A 26,951-nucleotide genomic window follows, 5' to 3' on the forward strand; every position below is an offset into this window, starting at 1 on the left:
TGAAGGAAAGGTTAATTATAGTGCTCTTTTATTTTTTTTCCGTTAAGAGACTCATTGTTTGGGGGATGCTTTCTTCATACTAAATTTTTATGTCTTTTTTCTTAAGACTAATGTACTTAAAAGTATCAGTGGCTATGTATGACTTGTTTTCATTTATTGATAATAATTTGAAATAAAACCAAGGAAGTGGAATCTTTACATTCTAAGATAGTGTTAACTCCACAATCTCAAATTGATAAATTGATAAGACAAAGATGAGATTATTGGGACTGCTTATACTATGATTCAAAACCATTTTCTATTGTGGTATTATAGGTTGGTTAAAGTGGTAGCCTTTTTGATGGGTTTTATTGTGTCTTGTGAGTAATTCATTACTATGTCTGATATTGGAATGGAATTATCACTACTATATCATGAGTGGATATTTTGATTCTGTGGTTCCCTCAGTATTACAGCCTGACTTGTAATCAATAATGAATATTTCTTGATATTTAATGTGTACAGGACATTTATTTATACTCAATAAATATTTTTCAAAAGGATACAATTTTAATATCACTACAGCCTAAAACCTCTAGTACAGGAATAATATAATTTTAATGTTGATTCAGTCTAGAAATCAAACTTAACTGCTAGCATCAGAGGAAAGAATAAAGAACAATCCAGGCCTGGGCCCTCATCTACTGTCTAATAACTACTATGTAGCCTAGTCACTTCACTAACCTTCCTTATTAGTAAAATCATGCTCACTTCACAAGGCTTTTGTGATGAATCATTGAGGTAATGGTCGTGAGTACAGTTGACACTTACACAATACAGGTTTGAACACGATCTACTTCTACATGGACTTTTTTCAGTACAGTATTGTAAATGTATTTTCTCCTTATGATTTTCTTATAATATTTTCTTTTTCCTCACTTTATTGTTTCTAATACATGTACAAAATATGAGTTAATTGTTTATGTTATTGGTAAGACTTTTGGTCAATAGTAGGCTATTAGTAGTTAAGTTTGGGGGGAGTTAAAAGTTAGATGCAGATTTTCAACTGTGCCCTATTCCCCATGTTGTTCAAGGGTTAACTATACTTTGCAGCCTGCTATTCTCTTATGAAGGATTATTAACAACAAAAACAGAGGCTTCATTCTTTTCTTGGAAGGTGCCAGGAGTCCAAACTCCTGCCTAATTGCAGGGTCTTTAATGATTCATTCGTGCAGACTAATCTCACCCTCTCAAGAAGCCTTTGTACTATTCATCATTACCTTCTTGAAATCTTCCTTGGCCTCTCTATAATTTCTCATTCAGCTCTTTAAATATTTCTTTCATTATAGTTTCAATCTTGGACTTCCTCTCACCCTTTATATTCTCTTTGAAACATGTCACACCCAACATTTTATGTATTACCTATTGCTAAAGACTCAAAATAATTGTCACTAGTCTAGACCTCTTCATTCTTATTTTCAGTACTGGGCATTCCCAATGAAATGTCCCACCATTACCTAAAATCTGATATCTAAATTGAGCTTATTTTCTTGGGATTCACTCTCAGCAAATATTCCTGCTTTCTTTCTTGCCAATGTTATCAGTGCCCTATATATAGCCAATTGTAATGGTTGATAGTCTTCCAACTAGACCTTTTTAGTGCATCAGATACCTGTGATCAATCATTCTAACAATCTCTACTCCCTTGGTTTTTGTGACAATGCTCTCTGGTTTTCCTGTTCTTCTGACTATTCTAAGACTCCTTTCTGAAATCCTCATCACTCTGAAACACTAACTGTAATGTTAGTGTTCTTAGGATTCTAACTTTTAGCTATCATACTTCTTTCTTTGATCACTTATATTTACTGAACTCAACTATTCTCATGACTTTACTGACCACTAAATCTATACTTCTATCCCAGATCTTGCCCCTGAGTTTCAGAATCCTATTCATATCCAGCTTTTTGCCTAAGAATTATTTGGATGTTCCAGAAGCCCACAAACACTTCGCATTCAAGTGGCCAAGGTAGCCATTACCTTTCCCTTAGACCTGAATCTCCTCCTCCTGTTTTCCCTGTCTCAGGTCATGGAATCATCCTCCATCCAAAACAGAAAGCTCTTGAGTAGTCCTTAATGCCTACATTTTGCCTCACTCTGCACAGTTAATCATCAAACCCTGCTTTTAACTCTACATGTTTCTCAAATCCAACCCCTTCCCTCCTTTCCTCTTTCAATTTTCCTTAACCTAGACATCCATCCCATAGTCTTTTGGAATTAATGACTTGTTATCTCTTCGTGCAGTTTCGCTTCCTTGAGTCCATTCATCACAGCTATACTTCTCTTTCTAAAATACAAATCTGGGGGCACCTGGGTGGCTCAGTCGGTTGAGCACTGACTTCGGCTCAGGTCGTGATCCCACCGTTCCCCAGTTCGAGCCCCATGTCAGGCTCTGTGCTGACAGCTCAGAGCCTGGAGCCTGATTCAGATTCTATGTCTCCCTCTCTCTCTCTGCACTGCCCCCCACCCCCACCCCCTCTGTCTCTCTCTCTCAAAAATAAATCAACATTAAAATACAAATCTGACCTAGTCACTACTTAATGTCTTTCATGGTTCCCTGACACCTCCAGCAAGGCATACAAAGCTGCCTGTGACTTGGTCCTTGCCTCTCTATAATGGTTTATTGCTTAGTCCTTTCAGAACATTCTTTTTTTTTTTTTTTTTTTACAGAACTGCCTCCCCAATTATAACTGTGTGATTATTGCAAAAATACCAATTAGAGACCAGGCTGTGCCTGTTGAAGTTCTTCCCTTGAATTTACTAAATGGAAACTAGGGGAAATGCTTTCTTCCCCCACCCCCTAAATTCTTTGTCAGTATGAGAAGCTTGAGATACTGAGGCTGGAGGGGAGCCAAGATGAGAGGCTGAATGAAAGAATCCTAATGGCACTGAGCCAAACCTCTGATCCTTGAGATTCCCAGAGTGCTCCAAGTCTCGGCAACTCTTCCTTTAATTCTGTGAACTGAGAACTCTGCCAGTAAACCCCTTTATCTGCTTAAACTAGTTGGAGTTGGGTTCCTGTCACTTGCCAGTAAGAATCCCAGAAATTTCTCTGCAGCCTCTCTCTTTGCTCTGTCCCGCTTTTCAATGTTAAATGCTGTAATAATTGCTTCCACTCCCCACACATGCACCACAAAGTCGATTTTCTGCTTCTGACCAGTTTTCCTTTTCCTGAAGACTCCTTAACACTTTTATCATTCTGCTAATTCTTGCTGTACTGGGAAAAGAACTAAAGCCAGGACTTGGTCTATGTCAATCTTAGTGAATTTAAGGAAAATGGAGAAGATGAGTCCTGTGGCAAAGTCCCAGGCACAACATAGCCTCTGATAATCACTCCACCAGTAGCTGCCACCAGTCAGTATCTCTGTTCAGTATCTCACCTGTTAACCATTAGAAGCTGAATTGAGTACTGGTGGTATCCTTAGGTTGTAATCTATCAGCCCTGGAAGTTTAGCAAGGTCAAAGGAGATTGGAATGATCCAATGATATCATCTCCAAAGGAGATTGGAAAGATCCAGAGTTGAAAGAGGAAAGGAGAGGAGGGGTTGGACTTGAGAAACATGTAGAGTTAAAAGCAGGTCAGACTTGTATTTTAACGTTTATTTTTCAGAAACAGAGACAGAGCACAAGTGGGGAGGGGCACAGAGAGAGGGAGACACAGAATTTGAAAGAATGTAAAAGTTTGGCACTTCAACCTGTATTATCCATATACTATAGCTTTCCTTTTATATTTTCCTACCCCCCCCCATAGATTCTAATATAATGAATCTGAATATGGTGTGGGCACTTGGATTTTTAAAAGCTCCCCAGGTAGTTCTTGTATGTAGCCAGAGCTAACAACCACTGCCCTAGAATGCCTAATCAGTCTCGGTCTGTTTTCATGGACAGTCTGGGCTGTTGCCATCAATTTCTGCAACGGGAAGATAGGCATTGATTGCCCTAAGGCAGAGTTTTCATCCAGAGAAAAAGTTGGGAAGTGGTCCCTCCTCGTCTATTTTTGGGGAGAGTTTGTGAAGGATTGGTGTCAATTCTTTGAATGTATGGTAGAATTCACCAGTGAAGCCATCTGGGCCTGGGTTTTGTTGGAAGCTTTCTTATTACTAGTTAAATCTCTTTACTTGCTATATAGGTTTATTCAGATTTTCTGTTTTTCTTGAGTCCATTTTGGTAGTTTGTATATTTCTAGGAATTTTCCCATGTCATCTTAGTAATCTAATTTCTTAGTACAAAGCTTTTCATAGTATTCCCTTATAATTCTTTTTCTTTCTTTTTTTGGGGGGGGGATGGAGCAGAGGGAGAGAATTTTTTCTTTAATGTTTATTATTATTATTATTATTATTATTATTTTGAGAGAGAGAGCACACGGGGAGGGGCAGAGAGAGAGGAGACCAGAGGACCTGAAGCAGGCTCTGCACTGGCAGCAGAGACCCTGATGTGGGGCTCGAACCCACGAACTGTGAGATGATTACCTGAGTCGAAGTCAGACGCTCAATCAACTGAGCCACCCAGGCACCCCACTTTTTACTTCTTTAAAGTTCATAGTAATGTCCCCCTCTTCAATTCCTAATTATAATAATTTTTTTCTTTCTTTTTTCTTGTCAATCTAAGCTAAAAGACAATTTTTTCTTTTTGTTTGATGAATCACTTTGTTTTCTTGGATTTTTTTAATTTTCTTATTTTTATTTTATTTCTGCTCTAACCTTTATTGTTTCCTTCTACTTGTTTTGGTTTAGTTTGCTTTTCTTTTTCTAGTTTCTTAAGGTAGAAGACTAAGCTAAAGCTACTGATTTGAGGTCTGTCTCTTTTTATTAATAAACTTTATTTTTTGGAGCAGGTTTAGATTCACAGCAGAATTAAGAAGGTACAGAGAATTCCCACATATACCGTGTCCTCACACATGCACAGCCTCCCCCATTATTGACATTCCACACCACAGTGGTACATTTGTTGTAATACATGAACCTACATTGATACATTAGTATCACCCAAAGTCCATAGTTTACAGTAGAGTTTACTTTTGGTGTACATTTTATGGGTTTTGACAATGTATCCACCACTGTATCATAGAGAACAGTTGCACTGCCCTAAAAAGCCTCTGTTCTCTGCCTATTTTTCTTTCCCGTCCCCTAAGCCCTAGCAATTGTCTCCACAGTTTTGCATTTTCCAGAATGTCGTATAGTTGGAATCATACAGAATATAGCCTTTCAGATTGGTTTCTTTCACTTAGTGATATGCATTTGTTTCCTCCATGTATTTATTATTCATGGCTTGACAGCTCATTTCTTTTCAGTACCGAATAATATTCCAGTGTCTGGACTTTGCTTTTTAATGTTTATTTATTTTGAGAAAGAGTGAGAGCAGGAAAGGGGCAGAGAATCCCAAGAATCCCACGAGGATCCCAGAATCCCCTCTGTCAGCACAGAGCCTTACATGGGGCTTGAACCCACAAACCGTGAGATCACGACCTGAGCTGAAACCAAGAGTCAGACACTTAACCAACTGAGCCACCCAGGTGCCCCTGGACTTTTTAAATGCAAGTAGTTATAGCTATAAATTTCTATCTGAATACCACTTTTATTGCTTGTCATACATTTTGGTATGTTGTATGAAATAGTGTTTGTATAGGGAGGGCAAGATAATTGTTTACTTACTTCATTTACAAGTTTTGAAAATAATGAACATTTTCCCTAGTATGCCAGTTATGAATTATTGCTATTCAGTTCCAAATTTATCCTTTTTGCTTGCTCCGTGAAATGATGTGGACCCTTTTAAATGTTTATCCAAGGGGTGCCCAGGTGGCTCAGTCAGTTGAGCATCCAACTTTGGCTCAAGTCATGATCTCGTGGTTCGTGAGTTCAAGCCCTGCATAGGGCTCATTGCTCTCAACGCAGAACCTGCTTCAGATCCTCTGTCCCCCTCTCTCTGCCCCCCCCCCCCCCCCCCCCCGCTTGTGCTTTCTAAAAAATAAACAAACATTTAAAAAAATATATCCTTTATCAGCTGGCAGATACTAAAATTTGTCAGTAGAGGGCACCAGAGAGATATCGCAGGAGGAAAAGGTTTTGTTTCCTGTTTCTACAGCTTGAGTTAGGCAGGCTTCTGTGCCATAGGCAGCTTCTCCAGTGTTTGGCTCCTGCAACGTACAGAGCTTCTTCAGCCCCTGGCCTTTTCAGTTTATGGTGGCCAACAGCCAGAAACTGCTCTTGGCACCACCTCAGGTGGTTTATAGTAGAGTGCCTTTTCTGAGACATCTCCCCATGATTTACTTTCCCTAGCATCCTACATGGTAGATTTCTAGCAGCTTCTGCCATTGTAGCACCACACTGCTTCCTTGCCATCTAGTGAGCCACAGACACATCCTCTCTGAGAAGGTCCGCACCTCAGCTCTGAGGCGATCTTCAGTGGGTAGTCTATCTCAAGCATAGAGGTAGTGGCTGTTCCTTATATTGCTAATCCTTTATTATTTTAGAGTTGTTTTTTTTACTTCTTTACTAGTCAATTCCTTATTTCTCCAATCCTCTGTTATAGTTGATAAGTCTTTAAATAAATAAAACCTTCTCTGTTCAAATGACTGTGTGGTTCCTCTCTGAACTGGACCCAGACTGAAACATCAGGTAATTAAAAAAAAATTTTTTTTTGCATTTATTCATTTTTGAGAGACAGAGACAGAGCACAAGCAGGGGAGGGGCAGTGAGAGAGGGAGACAGAATCTGAAGCAGGCTCCAGGCTCAGAGCTGTCAGCAGAGCCTGATGCAGGGCTCAAACTCACAAACCGCACGATCACAACCTGAGTCAAAGTCAGACGTTTAACCTACTGAGCCACCAACATCAGGCAATTTCTAAAGGTGACAATATAGTTTGTTTGTTTGATGAGCCGATGTGTCAAAATTAAGGATTTATGTTCAGTAAAGTACAAAATTAATAGACAATGGAAGAGAAAACAACTGAAATGTCTAAAAATGATAAGGAATTGATATCTGCAATATATAAGAAACCATCAGCAAGAAAAATAAAGCAACCCCAATAGTAAAATGGGCAATGGGGGCACCTGGGTGGGTCAGTCAGTTAAGCATCCAACTTCAGCTCAGGTCATGATCTCAGGGTTCATGAGTTCAAGCCCTGAATCAGGCTAGCTGCTGCCAGCGTGGAGCCTGCTTCGGTTCTTCTGTCTCCCTCTCTCTGCTCCTCCCCTACTTGCACTCACTCTCTCTCAAAAATCAAAAAAAGAAAGAAAAGAAAAATGGCCAACAGATATAAATTTAAAAAGAAGAAACTAAAAAGATCATTAAGAAATGTTCAGATTCATTAGTAATCAAGTGCAAATTAAAACTACAATAAGATATCACATCACACCTGTCGGTATGGAAAATGTTTGGAAGCTGGACACTGATTATATTTCATATATACCTCAGATCTGTCCTCTTCTCTCCATCTCATTTGCTGTCACTCTAGCCCAAGGCCACCATCATCTTCTGCATTAGTGTAATACAAAAATGTAACTGATCTACCCACTTCTATGCTTTCTCCCCCCACAATTCACCGTTTCCTTGGGTGGAAGAGAAATCTAAGTGTAGCTCAGATACCACTTCTTTGCTTAGAACCCTTCAATAACTTCTTACTGCACTTGGAATAAAATCCTTTATCATGGCCTGCAGGTGATCTGAGTGATCTCATTACCTAACTCTTCAATTTCATACTGTGCCACTCTTCTTGCTTACTATTCTCCAGCAGATACTTCAACATCTTGAACACTTCAAGGTCTTTCCTTTTTCATACCCTCTGCACATACTATTTCTTCTCTCTGAATCTCTTGTAGCTAGCTAGCTCCTTCTCATCTTTCTTTCTCCTTAAAGATCCTGGCCACCTTTTCTGGAGCAGATCCCATTAAGTCTCTATCACTGTTACCCTGCCTATTTCTTTCACAATGCTAACATAATTTGAAATTATTCTACAAGTTATTAATTTATAAATTATTTAGTTTTTAATTTCCTCTACTAGATAATGCACTTCATGAGGGTGGGGACCATGTTCGTCTTTTTTACCATTTACCTCCAGCACTTAAAGCAATGCCTAAGAGAGGACGCATTAAAACACATGAAAGGCTCCTGGGTAGCTCAGTGGGTTTAGGGTCCCACTCTTGATTTCAGCTCAGGTCATGATTCCAGGGTCATGGGATCCAGCCCCGGGTCAGCTCCATGCTGGTAAGATCCTCTCTCTCCCTCTGTTTCTCTCCCCCACTAGCACACTCTCTCTCTAAAATAAAATTTAAAAATCGTTTCTTGTCTTTTGGCTAAGATCAAGTGTAAAAAAGCAAACAGAAAACCCACATGTGAATTAATCTATTTCATGTTTTCTTTACAAATGCAGCTGCTTCACACTTAAATGTTATGTTCTATTTAGTAATGCAACAACAAAACAAACTCCACACGCTCATTTAAAATTCTGTTACTTTCGGACCCCCTGAGTGTCTCAGTCCGTTGAGCATCCGAGCATCCAACTTAGGCTCAGGTCATGAGTTTTGAGCCCCGCAACTGGCTCTGTGCTGATAGCTCAGAGCCTGAAGCCTGCTTCAGATTCTGTCTGTCTCTCTCTCTACCCCTCCCTGTCTCTCAAAAATAAACATTAAAAAAATTTTTTTTAATGCTGTTACTTTACAAATTATCAGCGCCTCCATACTTTCCCCTTTATGTTCAGTATCCATCTGTATTTGTTTTATTGTCATCTGCCGGTTCAAGTCCTTTACCATTTCTAACACATGGTTTTTATATCGCTTTTTGGCTTAGAAGTTATCTAACTTCTTTGTAAGAGTTCTCTGTATATTAGCCTTGTTATCGTTTGTTTTGCACGTTATTTTCCCCCATATTCCCTTGCGACTACTTAGCAGGGTTTTGTTTTTTAACTTCAAACCTGAACTACTCTAGGTAAGAAGGTGACTTTTGAGTTGACTCCAGCAGGCCATGTGAAGTTGGTTGGGTGCCAGGGCAACAGAGCATGGTAGCAAGAGAGCACCGCGAATCTCAAAAAGAAAAACAATGACTACGCAAATTCCTGCACGCTCCCACACCCGGCGCGAGCTTTACTACCTACAGCCAGGACTGTAGGCCTGCGCCTGGCGCTTGTGTCTGACGTCACCGACGTACCGCACAGTTCACTCAGGCAGCGCAACCTCCGTGGCTGTCCACCGCGCGCGCAGAGGCGACTAGTCTTGCGGCGCCGGAAGTCGAGGGCACGTGACCGGGTGACAGCCCTCTCTAGGTTGCAGGGCTCGCTTTAGGTGTTGCGGCACGGGATGGCGGAGGCGCCTCCTGTCTCAGGTACTGTCCCGGCCCGCGCGGGACTGGGCCCCTCTCAGGGAGCGGAAATTGGGTCAGTGACGAGTCCTAGGGGCCCGGCCATTCATATCGCGAGAGTGGCGCGTACTAGGGCTGGGGATAGTGGCTCGGAAGGGCCAAGCCACGCGCGTCGTGGGTATCGAGACCTCGCCCGTTCATCACTGGTCTGTGAAGTCCCCGCAGCTGGGTCTCCAGGGAGAGCGGGTTTGTCCCAGCGCCAAGCGAATCGATGTGGGCGTCCCGCCTTCAGCCCGGCCCTACTGGGGCAGAGGCCGCCCTGATCTCCAGAAGGCGGGCGGCGGCCCAGTCACCGCCAGTGACGATGGCGGGCTCTCCATGCGTAGCGGGTTGGCGCTTCCTGGGGCAGCGGAGCGGGCTCGACCCGGACATCAGTGGTTTCCAATCTCAGACTGCTACAGACTCGCAATGTGACTGAGTCTCCGTTTCCTCATCTATCAGTTGGGAGTGAATATGTTAATTCCTGTGAAGGCTCCCGCCCTGTACTGTACCTGTTCCGTAATTGTTAGCTCGCTTCTCCTGGAGTTAGCTCTGTGTGTAAAACACCCTCATTTGGCTGTAAATGTAACATCCATTTCCATTTCCTTCAAGGTGTACTTTAGGTCTTTGTTGTCCAAACTTTACATCGCGACTCAGTGCACACGTGTAAATACAAAAGCGAACCAAAAGTTTCAGAAAGTAATGTTTTTCCTTGCTGTCTGCAGTACGCTCTATTTTCTGTTTCATTTGAAAAAATACCTGTCACACCCACTACAATGGTTTGATTTCAGGACCCACTCTTAATGAAAAACAGGACAGCAATTTGCAGCATGTGGTTTGTAGTCTTAGTTCAAGACTCGCTGATTTGAGTGAGTCACTGCCACTTAACCAATGTTGGGGCACTAGGAAGAATATATATGTATTTGTGTACTGGGTGGCAGGTAAAATGTACTTGTTACTGTGGGTCTCGGTAAAAAAAAAAAAAAAAAAATTGTGTTTTCCAAACCCTAGTCCTGATTTAGGTATTGAGTCATCTTAGGGGATAGGAACCTTCTTAGGCTGGTGTTTTGTCATTCTCCCACACGTTTTTTTCCCCCCAGATCCTCAACTGAATCCATTGATCTTCCCATCCTCAGGCTCACTTCTGGCCCATTTCTACACCTGTCAGTGTTTGAGGCCAGAATGTGTGGGATTTGTTGTGAGTTACAGTTTTGGCCTCCTGTATTGTGCCCCAGGTTACAACCTCCTCCCCATCTACTGTGGCAAAGTCCCCTAGTCCAAAGAACTATCCCATGTTCTTATTTTAGCATCATCTCTAGCCCACACCCCCATCTCCACTCAGTGTTTAGTTCTCTTGCCCACTTCTGTCCTCAAATAGCAGAGCAGTTCAGGGATATATTTCTGCCATGGGCAGACTCTCCAATGTCTGTTTTGTTTCTGGACTTCATAATCTATTGGATTTCCCCTTACTCTTCTCCACTCATCTGCTGGACACTTAACTATTCTGCTATGTTATCTTGAATGTAGGGTACCACTTGTATCCTCTTTACCAAGTAACTTCTAGCTACTTAAAATACTAAGAAAAAAAAGGGGTAGTGTCTCAGTTCTTTGTGTCTTGGGTGCAGTTTACTGATTCATGTGCCCTTTTCCCCTTCCTCCTGTCTCTTAAGGGTCTCTCTGAGGATATTACCTACTACCTCATGTCTAATGGAACACATACTGTATATGAATAGGTGCTGCCCTATCTAGACTCTGTAGTTGCATCAACTCCTTACAGCTTAACATGGAACACCTTCCTCCCATCCTTTACCAAGCTATTCTGCACAACTTTACTGGCTTCTTTTGCCCCTCTCCCACTTTGTTTCTTCAAGGAGGAGAGGACTATACAACACCCATTTGGTCTAATCTTCCCATTCTTACCTTTATGTTTTCTCTTATGTTTGTGAAACGTCTCCTTCACCACCTTATGAATTTGTCTAATCCCCTTTTTGTTTTGTAAGGCCTTCCACCCCACCCCCAGAATTGCCTGTGTGAAAGCCATCAGGACAAATCCTGGATTGAGTGAAAGGTTACGCTATGACCTTTATGATCTCATTCAGTTCTTGAGTATGTGATTCTATGGTATCCACTGCCCAAACTCTGACAGTGTAGTGTAAGAGTATGGTCTCTAGGGCCATATAGCCAGGGGTGGAATCTTGAGTCTGCTTTGGAACACATCTGTGGTCTTTGACAAGTAACTTTTTCAGTCTCAGTTTTCTCATCAGAAATGTAAGAATTAAATGAGTCAACAGATACAAAGTGCTTAGAATAGTGCCTGGCGCATGTTAATTACCTAATAAATGTTAGGGTTTATTATTAAACCTGAAACCCACAGGCTCAGTACTGTACCCATTTGTGGTCAGGTCTGTGTTTTTTTTTTTTTAATTTTTTTTTTTAACGTTTATTTATTTTTGAGACAGAGACAGAGCATGAACGGGGGAGGGTCAGAGAGAGGGAGACACAGAATCCAAAACAGGCTCCAGGCTCTGAGTTGTCAGCACAGAGCCTGACGCGGGGCTTGAACTCACGGACCGTGAGATCATGACCTGAGCCGAAGTCGGCCGCTCAACCGACTGAGCCACCCAGGCGCCCCAAGGTCTGTGTATTTTAGATAGTCGATAGCCCTAACAGCAACAATAAAGCACTATTTTAATCACTGTATGTATGTTACTAACTTGCTTTATTCTTCATAGCAACTCTTGGATGTAGGGATTATTAGTGTCTCCATTCCTTATAAAAAAAATTAGGATTAAGTTACTTGCATACAGACATAAGTGATGGGCAAGTACATAAACCCATGTCTTCCAGGCTTTGTTGATTCATAGTACAGTTGACTCTTGAACTATGTGGGGGTTAGGGATGGCAACCCCCCTGCGCAGTGGAAAATCCACATATAACTTATGACTCCCCGGAAACTTAACTACTATCAGCCTACTGTTGACCAGAAACCTTACCAATGACATAAACATTTGATTAACACAGATGTTACATGATATATGTACTATATACTTACATACTCTTGCAATAAAGTAAAGAAAATGTTATGAAAAAAATGAGGAAGAGAAAATACATCTACAGTACTGTACTGTAAACAATTCATGTATAAGTGGACTTCTGTAGTTCAAAGCTGTGTTGTTCAAGGGTCAGCTGTATGATCTATAAGCTACACATCATTCTGGCTTTTTAATTTTTTTTAATGTTTATTTTTGAGAGAGAGACAGAGTGTGAGCAGGGGAGGGGCAGAGAGAGAGGGAGACACAGAATATGAAGCAGGCTCCAGGCTCTGAGCAGTCAGCACAGAGCCCAATGCTGGGCTCAAACCCACAAACCGTGAGATCATGACCTGAGCTGATGTTGGATGCTCAACCAACTAAGCCACCCAGGCGCCCCTCATTCTGGCTTTTCTACTAACTAGTTTTGTATCTTTAGGCAAATCATTTAGTCTTTGGGCTTCAGGGACAAAGAAGCATCTTGAGGGAAAAAAATGAGTCGGTTGAAGAGGCATATGCTTAATTTTTGAGACTCAGATTCTGGACCATATCATAAAGGTTATGTATGGAAAACCTAAAATACATTCCTGGAGGGAACAGATGGGAACTAATGTACTCACTGTGTTAAGTACTATCAATATGAAATTTTGATTAAATTTCACAATTACTCTTTGAAATAGTATTGTCATCTTTCGTCATGGGTGAGGAAATGAAGGCTAAAAGCAGTATCCCTAAGCTCATACCATCATCTGGAGGACCATACTTCAAACTGATTTTGGCTGACTCCAAAGCCTGTTTGCTTGATATTATACAATGCTGTCTTAGAGTTTTGAAAGACCACATGGAACCTGCTGTTTGATTCTCACTCCTGAACTGTATGCTGACCTGAAATTTTTTATAAAACAAATGCAGGTATAAATCATGCCTATCAGGGTGCCTGACTGGCTCAGTTGGCTCAGCATGCAACTCTTGATCTTGGGGTTGTGAGTTCAAGCTCCACATAAAGCAGAGAACTTACATTAAAAATAATAATAATAACAATAAAAATAATAATACTAGGGATGCCTGGGTGGCTCATTCAGTTAAGCATCTGACTTTTGATTTCAGTCATGATCTCACAGTTGTGAGATCGAACCCCATGTCTGTGGGATCTGCTTAAGATTCTCTCTCTCCCTCTGCCTCTCCCCTGCTTGTTCCTGCTCTCTCTCTCTCTTGCTCTTTCCCTCTCTCTCAAAAAATAATAATAATAATAATGCCTGATCACTCAGATGAGCGGTTTTACTTAGCAGTTCTTTTTTTTTTTTTTTTTTTTTTTTTAATGTTTACTTATTTTTTGAGAGAGAAAGAGAGCATGAGCAGGGAAGGGGCAGAGAGAGAGGGAGACACAGAATCCGAAGCAGGCTCCAGGCTGTCAGCACAGAGCCCAACTTGGGGCTCAAACCCACGAACCGCGAGATCATGACCTGAGCCAAAGTCAGAGGCTTAACTGACTGAGCCACCCACGTGCCCCGTTTACTTAGCAATTCTTTTTTTTTTTTTTTAAATTTTTTTTTCAACATTTTTTTATTTATTTTTGGGACAGAGAGAGACAGAGCATGAACGGGGGAGGGGCAGAGAGAGAGGGAGACACAGAATCAGAAACAGGCTCCAGGCTCTGAGCCATCAGCCCAGAGCCTGACGCGGGGCTCGAACTCACGGACCGCGAGATCGTGACCTGGCTGAAGTCGGACGCTTAACCGACTGCGCCACCCAGGCGCCCCAACTTAGCAATTCTTAACAGTGGCTATTGGTGAAGCTACTGGTCATGGAATGGTCAGTCTTCCACAAGCACCTTGAACCTATCACAGTCACAGGAAAAGTAGGCCTTAATAAGGGCCTGTTTTATATAGTCCTTAGGAAAATAACTTTTAGATATGGCCTAGGGACTTCTGGGTTTCATGGGTGACAATTAATTTCTTTACTGGCGTGTCTATTTTTTTATGTCCTAGGTACTTTTAAATTCAATACGGATGCTGCTGAGTTCATTCCTCAGGAGAGAAAAAATTCTGGTCTAAATTGTGGGAGTCAAAGGAGACTAGATTCTAATAGGATTGGTAGAAGAAATTACAGTTCACCACCTCCTTGTCACCTTTCCAGGCAAGTCTCTTATGATGACATCTCTGGTATTCATCAGCACAGTTATCTTTTGGGAAGCAAACCTAAGAGTCAGCAAACTTCTTTCCAGTCCTCTACTTCTAACAAATTACTCAAGAGCCATGGCCTTCAGAATCAACCTTGGCAGAAATTGAGGAGTGAAAAGCAACATATCAAGGTCAAGAAAGTACAGAATCTCACTGACCAGTCCTCAGATGCAGCTAGCTTAGAAAATGTGGCCAGGCCAGAGAGTGGGACAAACCCCAGAGAGCACAGCCCTTCTGAGAGTGAGAAGGAAATTGTCGGTGCAGATCCCAGAGGAGCAAAACCCAAAAAAGCAGCCCAATTTATATACAGCTATGGTAGAGGACCAAAAGTCAAGGGAAAACTCAAATGTGAGTGGGGTAACAGAATGACTACAAAATCTGAGGATGCTGGACCTGAAAATACCAAACCTGTGGGGGTTATCCACTCTGACTCTTTGGACACATCCTTCAGGAAAGGAGTATTGGATGGGTATGGGGCCAGACGCAGTGAGCAAAGAAGATACCCACAGAAAAGGCCTCCCTGGGAAGTGGAGGGGGCTAGGCCACGACCAGGTAGGAATCCACTAAAACAAGAGGGCCAACGACATACAAATGCCGGACCCAGAAACAACATGGCACCCATTCCAAAGGATAATCTTAATGAAAGGCCAGCAAAATCTGCCTGTGACGATGGGAATTTGGCAGTTGTCAACAAGTCTTCCAGAAGGATTGACCCAGAGAAATGCGCTGTAAGGAGGCAGGATCCTCAAGTAGCATCTTTCCCCCGAAGCAAACAGAACCACTTGCTAAAGAATGTGGAAACACACACAGGTAAATCTACCTAGATAGTGGAAATGTTTTGTCTTGTTTTGTTTTGATAGATAATAAATTCATGCAATTTAGGAGCTAGAAAATATTAAAAGGTATACAGTGAGGGATGCCTGGGTAGCTCAGTCAAAGTGTCTGACTCTTGATTTCGGCTCAGGTCATGATCTCGGTTTGTGAGTTTGAGCCTTGCGTTGGACTCCAAACTAACAGTGCAGAGCCTGTTTGGGATTCTCTCTCTACCCCCATCTCTCTCTCTGCCCCTGTCCCCCACACTCTCAAAATAAACTTAAAAAAAAAAAAGGTATGAAATGAAACATCTGTTTCTATCTTTGTTCATCATCTGCCTGCCTGGGTCTTACCACCACTTGCTCCCCTCCCCAGTAAGTAACCACTTACTTAGTTTTTCTATATTATAAGCAAATACAAATACGGAACTTTTTTTCTCAACAAAGAATTCTAGTAAGGGATTTTTAAAATGCAGATGTGCGTCTTATAGATGTTTGGTTACAAGATTTTTTTTTTAATATAAAAGCACAGGTAAGGGATGGTAACATCTCCACTGCCTTTCCTTATTCCAGCCTGCATCGTCTCTTGTCTGCTCATCTGCAAAGTGTCCTAACCATTCTTGCCATCTTCATTTTCTCTCTTTCAGTCCATCTCTTACACCAGCATCAGAGAATGATCTTTCTAAAATACATGTTGAACTGTGTCACTCCCCTGTTTATTTCTGTTCACTTGTTTTCACCACATGCAGATTCTGGCTTCTTCCTTACCCAGCCACCCCACCTTATGCTGCATCAGCCCCCCCCACCACATTGTATTCTCTGTACTCTATGTTGTTTCATCTTTCCCTGCTGTTGTATATATGGCTCTCTTCTTCTAGAATGTCTGCCATTTGATTCACTAATGAATCCTTACTCTTTTTAAATTGCTCTTTTAAAAAATATTTATTTTTCTGAGAGTGAGAGAGTGCACACATTAGGGAGGGGGGTGCAAAAGGAGGGGAAGAGAGACTCCCAAGCAGGCTTCATGCTCAGTGCAAAGCCTGACACAGTGCTTGATCCCACGACCCTGGGATCATGACCTGAGCTGAAATCAAGAGTCGGATGCTCTACTGACTAAGCCACCCAGCACTCCTCTTACTCATTTTTTAATAGCTAGTTTAGCCACATGTCCAGGAAACCTTTCTTACTTCCACAGATGGCATTAATCTTCAATAGCCCTATGATGTCTTCCCCTTAAACGTACACGTTTCCGTTATAGCAGTTAGCACTGGAAGCCATCATTGTTTGTATTTCGATGCCCACCACTAATCTGTAAGCTTCCTGAAAGCAAAGACTGTTTTTTATATCCCTATTGCTTAACATAGCTCTTAGAACATAATAGGTATTCCACTCTGTTGGAAGGTTCTTCTTTATTTTGAACTAAAAACTTCTTTCCAGTAAATACTCTATCCCCTGGTTCAGGTTCTGTCCTCTGAAGCAACACAGCAACTAGTCTCTCTCACCAGTTTCCCACCTCCTCATTGCAAATCAGCTTTTTTGCAGTATTTGAAGACACCTCTCATTTTGCCTTGAGTGTGTATATATTTCGTACAGGCTAAACAGTTTCGTTCTTGTAGCTGTCCTTGTGGACCTTTACCATCTGGTCTCCCTCCAGTTTAATGTACGTAGCCCAGCCCAACACATGAAGTCACCACCTACCCAGGACTGTTTTTACCCTGGCTTATAGTACTTCTAGTTCTCTTTTGCTCCCCTAGGCAGTCCTTCCTCTTGGGACCTCAACTTGTGTTATGAACAAAGGTAGCATTATACTAGAGTTGCCTTTGAATTCTTAAGGCTGGTTAATAGTTTCCTTTTGCTTCATAACAAATTATCACAAAAATGTAGTGGCTTGAGATAACACAAATTTATTATGTCACAGTTTCTTTGGGTCGGGAGTTTGTGTATCTGTTAGCCTAGTTCTCTACTCAGAGCCTCACAGGTCTAAAATTTGGCCAGGGAGAAACCTCATCTGAGGCATGGGGTTTTTCATGCTCACTGGTTTGGTAGGATTTAGTTCTTTATGGTTGTAGGGTGAGGTCCCCTATTCTCGCTGACTATTGGCTGAGGGTCACTCTCAGCTCTTAGAGGTCACCTGAAATTCCCTACCACATTGCCCTCTACACAACATGGCACTTATCTTCTTCGAGGTCTATAGGAAAACATCTGCTAGAGATTCTTCAGATCTCTCTGACTTCTTTCTCTGATCCCTAGACTCTTTTTAAAGTGTTCACCTGATTATATCAGGCCCACTGAGACTCAAGGGGAGGAGATTATATAGGGCATGCACACCTGTATGCATGTGGGAATCTTAGAGGCCATCTTAGCGTTTTGCCTAACAAATCTCTCTTGGCCTCACATCCCCACATATTCTTGAGAACACTTTATTCATATTTATAGAATAAATACTATGTACCAAGCACTGTTCTAGGTACTGGGAATACACTACTAGTGAGATTTACATTCTGGTAGGGAAGGCAGGCAGAGAGCACTTAAACCAATATTTAGTATGTCGGTTGTGGGTAAGTGCTAAAAAAGAAATATAAAGCAGTTTAAGAGGACAGAGTAAGGGGGGGGGCGCTAGTTTAGATATGTTGGTCTGTTTGATGAGACAAGTACACCATGTGGCTTTCTGAAAAGTGTACCCAGCAGAGGAAGAAGCAAGTTTAGATTAGGGTGTGAACAACAGAGAAGCAGGCAGCAGAGGAGGTCAGAGAAATCACAGGGGCTGGATCATGTGAGGCCCTTGGAAGTGGTTCTGATTAAGAAGATCAGAAGCAGCTGGAAGGTTTTGGGAAAAGGGATGACATGATCTTCCTAGCAGCCGTGTGGAGAATTGTCTGTAAGGAAGCAAGGGGATAAGTTAGGAGTTGTTGGAGCAATTGACGTAGTTGATGATGGAGACTTGGACTAGGGTGGTAGTGTTGGTAAAGGTAAGAGTGTTAGACTTTGGATGTATTTGGAAGATAAAACTGACAGGATTTGCAGAGAGACTAGATGTTTGCTCCAGGAGAATGAGAGGAGTCAAAGATGAAGCCAACACTTTTGTGTCTGAATCACATAAAAGAATAGAATTGCCAGGGCACCTGACTGGCTCATTCAGTGGAGTAAGTCACTCTTGATCTCTGGGTTGTAGGCTTTAGCCCCACCTTTGGTATAGAGATTACTTAAAAATAAAATCTTAAAAAAAAAAAAAAAAAAAAACAACGAATAGAATTGCCATGTACTGGAGTATGAGCCTGGGAGAGGAAAGGGTGTTGTTTGTTTTCAAAACTTTTTAGTTTGAGATAATTTTAGATTTATAGAAAAGTTGCAAAATAGTACAGAGAATACCCATATATCTTTCACAGCTTTGTCTAATGTTAATATCTTACATAACCAACTCTGGTCCTTTGTCAAAACTAGGAAATTAACACTGGTACAGTAGTATAAACTAAACTGTAGACTTTATTTGGATTTCACCATTTTTTTCCACTAACATCCTTATTTTGTTCCAGGATCCAGTCCAGTATACCACATTGCATTTAGTCATCATGTCTCCTTAGTCTCCTTTTAGTCTTAGTCTTCTTGTTGGAAAAGTTTTCTTGGTCTTTCTTGTTGGAAAAGTTTGGATATGTTTTGTCCACTCCTCGTTCAGGAAAGATAGATAATTTGGTTAAGTAGGGAGTTAAGAATTCGAGCAGAGATCTGGACTGGACATGTAAACTTGGGAACTTTCAGCATGGAGTCCTCTAACAGACTAAAGGAGGTCACCTAAAATGTGAGTGTAGTTAGAGAAGAAAAGTTTGAGGATGGAGCCTTCCTGTAACTCAGTGTTTAAAGGTTGGAAGGTAAGGACCCAGCAAAGGAGACAGAGAATAAGTAGCAATTGAACTAGGAAGTGAACCATGTTTTAAATGCCAAACTAAAAATGAAATTCAAGGAGGGAGTGATCAGTTGTGCCAAATGCTACTGATGGGTCCAGAAAGATGACAACTGCATATTGACTGGTGGATTTGGCACTGAGAGTTATTGGTCTTGATAAGAGCAGTTTTGGTGGAGTGGTGGATATAAAAACTTGATTGGAATGGAAAGAAAGGATTAAAGTCTCTATGGCTGCTTGCAAGTGGTCTTTGCTAACTCGCATTCTGTACTGAGAGAAACTAGCACTGCTTCTATTCTTCCAGGCTGTCTGTAGCCCTCATTCTGTGGTAGCAAGATCCCCTGTATCCTTAGTAAGTTTCTCCTCCGGCTCCTAATTAATCTGTGGCCTTCTGTAAGTTCACCACGTTTCCTTACGGCCTTTCAGTGCCTGCTGTATTTCCTTATCCCACTTGCCTTAGTTTCTGGAAGATGAGAGGAGTGTGCTCCTCCCTCAGTGTCATTTGTGAACCATTATTTTTCTACCTTTGTATCAAAATCCCTGCTCCTTTGAACTTAATGCTATATCACCTTTTGGCTACATCACCTTCCTGTCTCTTTATTGTTGTCATGTATTAGCCTCCAAATCTCCCAGCCCCAGCCCTCATTTATTAATGCCTCCAGCCTATATCTTTCCTCTTGCCCAGTGGTTCTCAAAGTGTTGCAGAGCAGTAGTCCTCAGCAACGCCAGGGAGCTTGTTAGAAAAGCATATTCCTGTGCCTCACCTCAGACTTACCAAACAGAAGTTCTAGGAATAGGGCCCAGCAATCTTATTTTTTAACAAGCCTCCTGGTAACTCTGATTGGAGAACTACTGATTTACTATAAATCCTGCTGTTTGTCTGGGTGACTATAGTGATCATATGGATTATACCATCCTCATATTCTTTGATCTTCTCAACCACAGTGACCTTTGCCTTCATTATACTTCTACACCCGCTACTACTTTCTGACCATAACCTCCTGTCCTTCTGGTTCTCTCAGTCTCTTACACCCACTAACTGTATTGTCAGCCATCTATCCTTCTTTATTCCCTCTTCAGGCTGGGCCTTATTGTACTTTTGAAGTATTATCCTTCTGAGAAGGCATTTGGCAGAATCCCCACCCTGGATTGATGCTGCAGTCTACCTTTTCTGCTCCATCTGGATAACAGGATGCTGTTCCAGGAAATCATACAGTAGTACAGATTTGGTGCTGTGGAAGATTCTCTCACCTTCTCAGGGAAGTCTTCCTGATCATCCTGTTTAGATCTATAATATTCCCCCCAGTACTAGCATTCCCCATCCCTTACTGGTTTATTTTTCTCCAAAGCACTTCCCACTGTTTGATGATGCCACTTCTTTTTCATTGTTTATCATATTCCCCTACTAGATAATAACTTCCTGAGAGCAGAAAAGTTTTGTCTGTTTTGTTCACTGTATATCCGTAGTGTTTAAACAATGCCTGGCACATAGTAGGTTCTCAGTAAATATTTTTGTTTAGTGATTTCTCCAACTTCAGTTGACTTTCCATACTGCCTATTTTCCCCTTATATGACCTTGGTCAGCTGTCCTTCCCATTTTCATCTAAGAGTACTCCCAAATCTTTTCCAGTCTTGTTCAGATCTTCCTGCCATTCATCTACCTCAGTCTCAGTGGACCTCCTTGCCTCCTATTCAGAGAAAGGGGAGATCATCAGGCATAATTTTCTCAACTTTTTGCTCCCTTTAGGCAAACTCAGAGAAATCTGCCTATTCTTTTCTTTCATTTTGAACTCTCCTTTATTTCCTTCCATCAGCCTTTCACATCTGCTATTGCAAGTTCTCAGCCTAAAGCTCTTCTTAAGTCTGTCCTATGCTCTAAAAGAAAAACTCCCGTCATGTGGCCTCCTGGTAGTGTTTCCTTTCCTTCCATTCCAGTCTAATCAATCACTCTGGGCCGCCTGGGTGGCTCAGTCGTTTAAGCGTCCGACTTCAGCTCAGGTCACGATCTCACACTCCGTGAGTTGGAGCCCCATGTCAGGCTCTGTGCTGACAGCTCAGAGCCTGGAGCCTGCTTTGGATTCTGTGTCTCCCCCTCTCTCTGCCCCTCCCCTGCTCATGCTCTGTCTCTCTCTGTCTCAGAAATAAATAAAAACATTTAAAAAATTAAAAAAAAAAAAAAAGAGTCACCAACCCTGTTTCCTTTTCCCTGTTTTGATTCACTTCTCAGTCCTCTGCCATCATCACCACTGACTCAGAGAGCTACTGGTAGGGTCATTAATGCCTTCCTATTTGCCACAGCCAGCAGACAGATGTATTTCAGTCCTCATTATCCTGGCTTCCGTTTGAGTTTGATGTGAAGGAGTCTTTGTTGAAGTGTTACTTTTTTGATACCACACACTTCTGGTCCTCCTTGTTCTTGGCTGTTCCTGCGTGTGTCCTTCAAGTTTCTCTTCCTCCACCTCTTTCTTAAATGTTGGCATTTCCTAGGACTTTGTCTCAGCCCTCTGTTCTTACTTGATAATGTCTCATTGGGAGACGACAACTGCTCTCTCAACCACTGCCTCTGTGCTGTGCTGGCTTCTAAACTCTTACCTCCAGATCCTAAGCTCTGCCACAAGCTTCAAACTCACATAAATAAACATGGTATCTGACATACGCTTCAGACTCAGCAAAACCACCTTGAACATGTTGACCATGCTTATATTGTATGAGAGTTTTAAAAACAGCTGCCTCACATTTAATGAGGTAACTTAATAAAGTTGCTTTAGTAGGTAACTCACCTTTAGTCTGAAGATCTAGGTTTAATCAGTTTTAAACTTTTGTTCTATTTTCCTTTTCTTTCTTTCTTTCTTTCTTTCTGTCTTTCTTTTGAGAGGGGTGAGTGGGGGAGAGGGGTGGAGGGAGGGGGAGAGAGAGAGAGAATATCTCAAGCAAGCTCCATGATCAGTGTGGAGCCAAGGTATGGGGCTCAATCCCACGACCCTGGGATCGTGACCTGAGCCGAGATCAAGAGTTGGACTCTCAACCAACTGAGCCACCCAGGTGCCCCTCTCATTTGTTTTATCTGTTCCTTTTTATTTTTGCAGATATATTTTAAAGTAAATTCCAGATATTATTTTACCCCTATATATTTTCACTGTGCATCTGTTTTTTAAAATGCCATATATATATGATTATTATTTTTATGTAATCACAGTGTATTCTTGGATTTTTCAAATTAGTATTGTTTTAGACCTTTTTTTTTTTTTAAGTTATTTATTGGTGCATCTGAAAAGTTTGTAGTTAGTTAACACTTCAATCAGGTCTCTTTGTTCTTCCAGTTATTTCAATGGGAAATAATCTTTACTGATATGCTCTCAAAGTAGAATTATAGAGTAGACACAGTTATGGCTGAGAAATTATGGGGAAGCCCTAGTGGGAGAGGGTTTAGATTGAAAAAGAGCCAGTGGTCAGACCAGGGCTGGTATCCAGCAGACAAAAGCCTTGGACCTGAAATGTAATAGTTGATCAGCACAGAGCTGTTCTAGGACACTACCATATTTTACATATGTTAAACATGTTTGGATAAAACCGCAGTATTGTTAGTGAAAGGATTATACTGTTTCTAGATCTTTCTGGAACCTTTTGCTATATTTTTTTTTCTTTTCATTCACTCATACAAGTTTTTTTTTTTTCATTTATTTATTATTGAGAGACAGAGAGACACGGAGCATGAGCAGGGGAGGGGTAGAGAGAGGGCAAGACACAGAATCTGAAGTAGGCTTCAGGCTCTGAGCTGTCAGCATAGCCTGAAGCGGGGCTCGATCTCATGGAGTGTGAGATCATGACCTGAGCTGAAGTCGGTTGCTTAACCAACTGAGCCACCCAGGCGCCCCCATTCATACAAGTATTATTGAGTGCTCACTATGTCCCAGGCAGCTCTATAGGTAAAAACCTCAGCCCTTGAGGGAGTGTACATTCTATGTACAGAGTTAGGACATAAGTAAGGTGAAATAAGTAAAATATATGATCTATAAGGTTCAAGTGGTGTGGAGAAAAAATAAATAGTATGGAAAATAGATAGGGAATGTTGAGGAAGTGGGTTTCAAATTTTTAAAGTATGGCCAGAGACTGCCTCATTGTGAAGATCACATTTTGAGTAAACACCTGAAGGCACTAAGGGACTGAGCTATGTTGATGTCTAGGGAAAAGTATTCTAGGCAGAGGGAACAACAAACTGTAAAGATCCTCAGGCAGAAATATGCCTGCCAGTCTGGGCCTAGGAAGGCAGCCATTGTGTTCTCAGAGGGAAGGAAGAATAGCCATAAGGACCCAGAAGTGATGAAGGCCGTTGTAAGGACTTTGGCTTTTACAAGCATGTGATGGAGGAACCATTGGCAAGTTCTGGGCATGAGTGGCATCATCTAATTTGCATTTTAACAGGCTCCCTCCGGCTGCTGTGTTGAGAATAGACAAGTAGAGCAAGGACAGAAATAGGGGAGACTAGTTAGGAGGCCATTTTAATAATCCCAGGTGAATGGATAGTGTTTTGGGCCATACTAATAAGGGGTTGGATTCTGGATCTATTTTGAAGGTAGAGCCAGAAGGATTTACTGTCAGATTGAACATGGGATATGAGAGAGACAGCCTTTAGAAAGGGCTTGGTAGAGCTTTAAGGGTTACTCAAAGTTGGCAGTTGTTCCCACACCACTATATGTGTGTGCATCCTAGTGGTCAATTTCACTGTGGCTAGATTTAGAAACATCACATATAAAACAATAATTATTTAATAACAAGCCATAAACTTAATGAATAAGAGAAACAGTAAAATAAAAAGACAACCTTCAGGGTAAAAATCAAAACAATAGTCTCTCATAGGGCTTTCGTGTATGTTCCAAACTTCACTTACTTTTTTGTGTCCTTTACTTTTTTTTTTTTTTGTTTGTTTGTTTATTTTGAGAGAGAGAGCACAAGCAGGGGAGGGGCAGAGAGAGGGAGAGAATCCCAAACAGCTTCTGCACTGACCTGAGCCAAAATCAAAAGTTGGATGCTTAACCAACTGAGCCATCCAGGTACCCCTGTGTCCTTTACTTCTCTCTCAGTTCTGCTCTGGAATAGTCAATAGGCATTTTCTACAAAATGTATCTCCAATGTAATTCTTACAAACTATTCCTCTGCCCCAGTCAGGCTCTTGTATATAGATGACTCAAATGTAATCTCACTTTCTAATGAGCTCTTACTTAACTTACCCTTAAGAATCTTCCACACATACTGTGCTAACTGGTAGAAAATATAATTAACTTTGTTATTCACAGATGTTACCTATGCAGGATAGGGTATTCCTGCTTTTAAGAAAGAATCTAAGTCTGGTTCCTCAGTTTTTATAATATAATTAAGTTTTATGTTAATGTTTATATGTTATTTAAAGCAAGTAGATTCTCCTTTATCAGCTACATAAAATCTTTATTCCAGACTTTCCTGACAGCAAAAGAACTATCCCAGAAACTTTACTGAAACTTTTAAGGGAGAGAAGTTGTAGAACAGAGTAGGTGGTACTCATTTATTTCTTCATCCATTCATTTAATAAATATTTACTGAGCACCTGCTAAAGGCCAGGCACTGGAAATACAACAGTGAGCAAGGCCCTGGCCTTGCCTCACAGACCTTAAAGTCCCCATGTTCTATATTTCTTTTTTTCTTTTTTTTTTTTTTTAATTTTTTTTAACATTTATTTATTTTTGAGACAGAGAGAGACAGAGCATGAATGGGGGAGGGTCAGAGAGAGGGAGACACAGAATCCGAAACAGGCTCCAGGCTCTGAACTTTCAGCACAGAGCCCGACGCGGGGCTTGAACCCACGGACCGTGAGATCATGACCTGAGCCAAAGTCGGCCGCTTAACCGACTGAGCCACCCAGGCGCCCCAGTTCTATATTTCTTTTGACGTTAAATCGGACAAAGTAATCTGAGGAGGGCTAAAATTATGGAGTGATTAAAATGCAAATTTGTGGAGTGCCTGGTGGCTCAGTCAGTTGAGTGTCAGACTCTTGGTTTCAGCTCAGGTCATGATCCCAGGGTTGTGGGACTAAGCCCCACGTTGGGCTCTGCGCTGAGCATGGAACCTGCTTGGGATTCTCTCTCTCTCCCTCTGTCCCTCCCCTCCTTGTGCACTTTATGCATAAAGTGCTTTAGCACAGCACTTGGCATGGTGCATTCAAGGTTAGTTATTTTATTCTTATAACCTATTTGGACCCGATAACAAATAAAATAGTGTTATGAAGTAAATGCTAAAAATATGGACTGAAAAGGAAATTCTCTCTCTCTTTCTCTCACTCTCTCACTCTCTCTCTCTCTCTCTCTCTCTCTCTCTCTCTCTCTTTCACACACACACACACACACACACACACACACACACCTCTCCAAGAGCACCTGACTATACTTGGGATCTAGAAAGGCTTTGCTGAGATCGTGTTTAAGGAAAAGTCTGGAAGTGGGTGATGGTATTAAGGAAAACATGTAGGAGGATTCTATGATACTGCTCTCTCTCAGCAGATGTTGGGCTTCTGAAGCCAAGTTCTGTGTCTCCTTTAGTCTAGTAACCCTACCATAGGGTTGTGGTAAACACCAATAATACCTTTGTTGAGTAGATGAACTGAAGACTTTCATGGCAACTGCTAGAAGAGATGTTACCACCCTGGGTTCTTGGAACCTGTGCAGGCTTAGGTATCTTTCAGCTGACCACTGCACCTTCATGAGCCCCTTCCTAGCCCGAATCCATGGATCTGGATCAGATTCAGACGAGGCAAGGTAAGGTGCTGCAATGCATTGGCTTCTTAAACTGTGTCATGAGGGGCATTTGGATACTCCATCGGTTCCTGAGCAGTTTCTTGGGAACGTTTCCTCAGTTTTGGGAATCCCCACCTGAATGTCTACTTCCTAAGTCTTCTCCCTCAGTATATTCCTATTCTTTCTTGGCCCCAAACACTGAACAACCACCTTACTCAGAATCAGACAAGATACTTAAAACCTCTCTGTTTGGATTCTTCTCTCAAATCCCTTTCTCATCCTTGGTTGACTAAAGTAAGGAATGTTTTTCTATGTTTGAATTAATTTGTTTGGTTTTTTAAACAGGTTCTCTAATTGAACAGCTAACTACAGAAAAATATGAGTGTATGGTGTGCTGTGAATTGGTTCGCGTCACAGCGCCAGTGTGGAGTTGTCAGAGCTGTTATCATGTGTTTCATTTGAACTGCATAAAGAAATGGGCAAGGTCTCCAGCCTCTCAAGCAGGTCAGTCATTTCTCTCTTCTGAATATTCTCACTTATTTGATATATTCAGGTTTAAAACTTAGCCTTTTTTTTTTTTTAAGGTTTTATTTTTAAGTACATCCAATATGGGGCTCGAACTTACAGCCTCACGATCAAGAGTCACATGCTCCACTGACTGAGCCAGCCAGGCGCCCCTTTAACCTAGCTATTTAATTCCTCTTGAATATTTTATCTACTATGTTGCCTTGAACATGTTTCAGATGACCTGTATTAAGCTATAGATCTTAAATGGCTAAGGAGTGCTTGGCCGGCTCAGTCGGTAGAGCATGCAACTCTTGATCCTGGGGTCATGAATTCAAGCCCAATGTTGGGTGGAGAGCTTACTTAAAAAATAAAAATAAAATTTTAAAAAAGGAAAGA

At 41.5% G+C, this 26,951-nt stretch overlaps 1 protein-coding gene across 4 annotated transcripts in view; it reads left to right on the forward strand.

Annotated features, from left to right (window-relative positions):
* Positions 1-9,208: 9,208 nt before the first annotated feature.
* Positions 9,209-26,951, forward strand: part of NFX1 (nuclear transcription factor, X-box binding 1) — a 73,578-nt gene continuing 55,835 nt past the window's right edge. For 2 of the 4 annotated variants that reach the window (XM_049624959.1, XM_049624978.1), the window contains exons 1-3: positions 9,212-9,350; positions 14,383-15,384; positions 26,394-26,552. In XM_049624959.1, the coding sequence (XP_049480916.1) occupies positions 9,326-9,350; positions 14,383-15,384; positions 26,394-26,552 (1,186 nt within the window). In that variant the 5' untranslated portion in view covers positions 9,212-9,325. Of the gene's footprint in view, positions 9,351-14,382; positions 15,385-26,393; positions 26,553-26,951 lie in introns of all 4 variants that reach the window. The other 2 variants (XM_049624970.1, XM_049624952.1) reach the window with 2 other exon arrangements.

The sequence above is a fragment of the Panthera uncia genome, chromosome D4 (genome assembly GCF_023721935.1).
Source record: "Panthera uncia isolate 11264 chromosome D4, Puncia_PCG_1.0, whole genome shotgun sequence".
In the NCBI taxonomy this organism is placed as follows: domain Eukaryota; kingdom Metazoa; phylum Chordata; class Mammalia; order Carnivora; family Felidae; genus Panthera; species Panthera uncia.